This window comes from Propithecus coquereli, unplaced genomic scaffold (genome assembly GCF_000956105.1).
Source record: "Propithecus coquereli isolate 6110/MARCELLA unplaced genomic scaffold, Pcoq_1.0 Scaffold83, whole genome shotgun sequence".
NCBI lineage: Eukaryota > Metazoa > Chordata > Mammalia > Primates > Indriidae > Propithecus > Propithecus coquereli.
The window spans coordinates 7,310,275-7,312,689 of NW_012154507.1; the positions used below are offsets into that span (position 1 = coordinate 7,310,275).

General features: G+C 30.1%; 1 protein-coding gene across 1 annotated transcript in view; it reads left to right on the forward strand.

Moving 5' to 3' along the window:
- Positions 1-2,415, forward strand: part of MAP4K5 (mitogen-activated protein kinase kinase kinase kinase 5) — a 111,465-nt gene that overhangs the window by 49,018 nt on the left and 60,032 nt on the right. The window contains exons 3-4 of the mRNA XM_012663748.1: positions 1,372-1,462; positions 1,923-1,987. Coding sequence (XP_012519202.1) covers positions 1,372-1,462; positions 1,923-1,987 — 156 coding nt within the window. The remainder of the gene's footprint in view (positions 1-1,371; positions 1,463-1,922; positions 1,988-2,415) is intronic.

A 2,415-nucleotide genomic window follows, 5' to 3' on the forward strand; every position in this document is an offset into this window, starting at 1 on the left:
AAATAAAAAATAAAAGCTATTAATAACATGGCAAGAATACTTATAGCTTTTATTTGGCTCTAAATTCAAAGAGTTAAAAATATAAAGGGGGAAATATCTCTGGCTTTTGTGAAGATTTTATTTGAGTCCTAATTTCTGAATTTTTCTTTCTTGGCCTTGTATGTTTTTCCAAGATGACTTTAACTTAGAGCCAGAGTCTATGTGGACACCACTGATTTTAAACTTGAAGTTGCTTTTCAAAGACCACTGTAAAACAATATCTAATGAAAAATATTTTATAATGATATGCTAACAAGGAACACTTTCTTTTGTATCTTTCTCAGTCTCCAATATAATATTGTTGTTGTATTTATTCTGTGTCACTGCACTATGTGCATTACCTCTTTCTCACATTACCCACATTTGACACAGAATGAATACAACTGCATAATCAGAAACATGGGGGCATAAGCATCTGTTACAGAAATGGCCAGCAACTTGATGTTGCTAAAATGTAGGGAATGTTTGGGAAAGTGGTAGATAAGGAAGCTAAGTAGATAGAATGAATCTAAGTGCTACTTACTTAACAGATGAAACCAAGGCTCAGCAGGGTTAAATTGTCCCAAATCAAGTGAATGTTAGAATCAGGATTTGAATACAGGAGTACCTAATCCAAGGTTCATGCTCTTAATTTCCACATTATACTGCTTTTACATAATATACATAGTAAACTCCTTTTACTAAAATAAACATTATTTTCATGTAAAATGGAGTGTGATGGTGACAGTACACATTCTAAACAGTATTCCCATAATAACCATAAAATTCCCATAAATAACCAATATTTTATTTTAATATAACTTTTTCTAGTTAACTCAACTGCGATTGTGATAGACAAATTGGAAAATACAAATCAAAAAGGAAGGAAGCAAAATTACCTTTAGTTTTACCAACCGGATATAACCATTGCATGTATTTCTTGAAACACTTTTTCTATATACATATGTAATTAAACATGATAATAGATATAAATTTTTCTTTTAATATATCATGAACATATTTTCATATCAAAACATGGTTTTAACTATAATATAGTATTTGTAGCTGTACCATAATTTATTTAACCATTCTTTCATTACTAAACCATACTGTAGTGAACACCCATCTCTGTGCATATCTCCTTAAGAAAAAAATTTTGAAGTGAAATTGTGGGTTCGAAGATTTTATACATTTTTAAGACTTAAGCCTTGATGGGAAGAATCTACCAGTTTACATTTCCATTGAAATATTGAGAATGCTTAAATCCTCATCTCTAATATTTACTATAAAGTTTTTCTTCCTTCTATATAGAGATTTTGAATAACACGGTGACCAACTTACTTTGTTTTTTAGGAGATGATTTTTCTTTGATTCAACAAGAAATATTTATGGTTAAAGAATGTAAACACTGCAACATCGTTGCCTACTTTGGGAGTTATCTCAGGTAAAAAAAAAAAAAAAATGCATCTACTCTTTCTTTGTATTTTATATATTCCTTGCTGCCACTTTCCCTCCCTGTCATGTAAGTGCTATTATATCTGTATATTTTTACAGTTATGTTGTCTAAAGTTCTAAAATTTCTAGGGTTTTCTTACAATCTTCCCTGTTATATTAATAATGACATCTGCATTTATATAGTTATATCTTATCTGGCAACCTTAATGAAACATTATGAATGATTACTAGTTAAGTGTTTTAACTTATAAAACTGGTCACATTCTAAACCATTTAAGGCGAAACAAAGCTGAAAATGATGTGCTCTATGTATTGAGGAGAGGTTACATGGCAGTTTCCTGTTGTACTCTGCAATCATCCTACACTTTGGTGTGCTGGGAAGTTGAGAACCTTAGAGTATTTCAGTGATTGAGAATCACTAATGTAACTTTCTTTGTCTTTCATATTAGTCGGGAAAAACTGTGGATTTGTATGGAATACTGTGGTGGCGGATCACTTCAAGATATTTATCATGGTACTGTTAATTTGACTTTACATTTTAAAACAACTTTGACTTTAGTGATTGTTGTTTGACATTTCCAGTTAACCAGGTAGATTTACTGTTTTACATTCTTCTTTTCTGTTCCCAGAGTACTGCATAAAAGAAATCTAAATTTTATTTTTGTTGGTTATTCAATTAAATTTGCCTGAGCCTGAACTGAGAAATCCAAAAGTATTTGTACAATCCAAATTTTACTTTTTAGATAGACAGTCTCTAAGAAAGTGTTTTATCTACAAATGAAACTGCCTAAACTTCCTTGTAAATGGGAATACAAAGAGTAACTCATAAAAAGGAAATTATGTATGCGTCTGTCTTAGTAACTTAACCTGCTAATTAGAAATGCAATTTACTTGTTATTATAATTTTGTATTTTAAAATGTATTTTAGAAAATTTGGAGTTT